We start from the raw sequence: 2,248 nt of genomic DNA, 5'->3' as shown, positions 1-2,248 counted from the left end.
GCTCTCAATTTCTTTATTATTCATTGTCTATTTGTAGAGTTTATATTACTTTAGATTGCCTTAATTGTTGCCTAGCCTGACTAAGGTGCAACCTTACCTTCCATGCAGCAACACAACTGTTTTGTTCCCTTTGTCTTTATCTGCAGATCAAGTGACAGTATCTTGGGATTCAGCTCTCTGCTGCAGAACAAGCCAGGGTAAGCCTTAATCTTCCACTGAGCTCTTTGCACTTTGCAGAGGACAGTGGGCTGGCTGGCCTGTGCTTTTGGCTGTCCATCAACCATTTCATCCTGGGTTAGGAGCTTGATCTGAGCCCCAGGGAGGGGAGGGAGGCCATGGAGGTTCCTCTAGTCAACTTCGAGAATCTGGACGACATCGGAATCAACCTGGGAGATCCAAGCGATTCAGGATATCCAACTTCGCCCACCTCAGATGGCCCAGAACCACACTCGCCCCAAAGAAGAAGGCATTCCAGACACACACCAACCCTGAGCAAGAAAGGAACGTCAAGCTGCAACAGTCTGATCTCCAACTGGAAGGTCCTGATAAGCAGTGAAGGCACTCCCAACGAGGCTCTTTTGGGAAAAATGGCCAAGGATTGTTGTGAGGACAATTTTGGGGAAATGGAAAAACTTGAGGAGGGTGAACAAAAAGTGGTCATCAATGTCTCAGGGATGATGTACGAGACAACACTCAAAACCCTGAACCAGTTTCCAGACACCTTACTTGGGGACCCCATGAGGCGGATTGATTATTTCGACCCCATGAAGAATGAATATTTCTTTGATCGTAACCGCCCCAGCTTTGATGGAATCCTCTATTTCTATCAGTCCGGGGGTAAGATTCGGAGGCCAGCGAATGTGCCATTGGATGTTTTTGCAGACGAGATAGTGTTCTATCGACTGGGGCATGAGGTGATGGAACAGTTCAGGGCAGATGAAGGCTTTATCAAAGAGCCTGAGCCTGAACTCCCAACCAATGAGCTTCACCGCCAATTCTGGCTCCTCTTTGAGTACCCAGAGAGCTCCAGTGCTGCCAGGTCAGTGGCCATAGTGTCTGTTTTTGTCATCACTATATCTATTTGTATCTTCTGCCTGGAGACACTCCCAGAATTCCGTGATGACCATGAGTTGCAGCCTGCGATCTTCAACTTAACCCGTGATGCCAATGGTACGCTCCTGTCCTCTACTCCTACCAAGACCCATGTCTCGGTCTTTACTGACCCTTTTTTTGTGGTGGAGACCATCTGTATCATCTGGTTCTGTTTTGAGCTTGGAGTACGCTTTGTGGTGTGCCCAAGCAAAAGTGAGTTTTTTAGCAATATGATGAATGTCATTGACATTGTTTCCATTATGCCCTACTTTATTACCGTGATAACAGAACTGATGGCCTCCCATGAAGAGGACCCTGCCGCCGGCCAGAATATGTCTCTGGCCACACTACGCGTTATCAGACTAGTGAGAGTTTTCAGGATTTTTAAGCTGTCACGCCATTCTAAGGGCCTCCAGATTCTAGGCCAAACCCTAAAGGCCAGCATGAGGGAGCTAGGCTTGCTGATTTTCTTCCTCTTTATTGGCATCATCCTCTTCTCCAGTGCCATTTACTTTGCTGAGGTTGACGAACCTACTACTCAGTTCGTGAGCATCCCGGAGGGATTCTGGTGGGCTGTGGTCACCATGACGACGGTTGGCTATGGTGATATGTGCCCAACCACATTGGGCGGTAAGATGGTTGGGATACTCTGTGCCATCGCTGGCGTGCTGACCATTGCACTTCCTGTTCCCGTCATCGTCTCCAACTTCAATTACTTCTACCATCGCGAAACAGAGCAGGCAGAGAAACTTGTAATGGATGCTGCTGCTGAGGCTGCAGCAAACCAGAAAAACAGTTTGGAGGAAAAGTATGAAAGCAATTACTCACTGGACAAGAGCAATGGGAACTGGCAGACAGGGAAAAATGGCATTCCATAACAATTGTGTTTAGCATTACTAGCAATAATGACTAAATAAGACTGAACAACAATGCACTTACAAACTCTGTTTCCTTGTGTACAGTTTGACAATAGCTTAGAGTTCTACAAATATATCTAATGCTATGCATATACCAACAGCACTTTGCAGAATGTGCTGTTTTGGTGGGAAACCACAAACAGAGAGCTGTTTTAGCCAAAGGCTGCTAAAATCATCTATAAACCTCAGAAGCACTACTTACTAAATGGAACCAAAAAGACACTCAAGAACATCCCTTT

General features: G+C 46.5%; 1 protein-coding gene across 1 annotated transcript; it reads left to right on the top strand.

Moving 5' to 3' along the window:
- Positions 1 to 314: 314 nt before the first annotated feature.
- LOC127646850 (potassium voltage-gated channel subfamily A member 10-like) lies at positions 315 to 1,970 on the top strand. Its single transcript, XM_052130761.1, has one exon. It carries the CDS (start codon positions 336 to 338, stop codon positions 1,968 to 1,970), a length of 1,635 nt encoding a protein of 544 aa, XP_051986721.1. The 5' UTR covers positions 315 to 335.
- The last annotated feature ends 278 nt before the right edge of the window (positions 1,971 to 2,248 follow it).

This window comes from Xyrauchen texanus, chromosome 7 (assembly GCF_025860055.1).
Source record: "Xyrauchen texanus isolate HMW12.3.18 chromosome 7, RBS_HiC_50CHRs, whole genome shotgun sequence".
NCBI lineage: Eukaryota > Metazoa > Chordata > Actinopteri > Cypriniformes > Catostomidae > Xyrauchen > Xyrauchen texanus.
Note: the sequence above shows the minus strand (reverse complement) of the source record. Positions and strands in the feature narration are given on the sequence as shown.

What these genes read in the sequence shown, in the direction of transcription:
- LOC127646850 (XM_052130761.1), top strand. Translation starts at nt 336, where the DNA reads ATGGAGGTTCCTCTAGTCAACTTCGAGAATCTGGACGACATCGGAATC.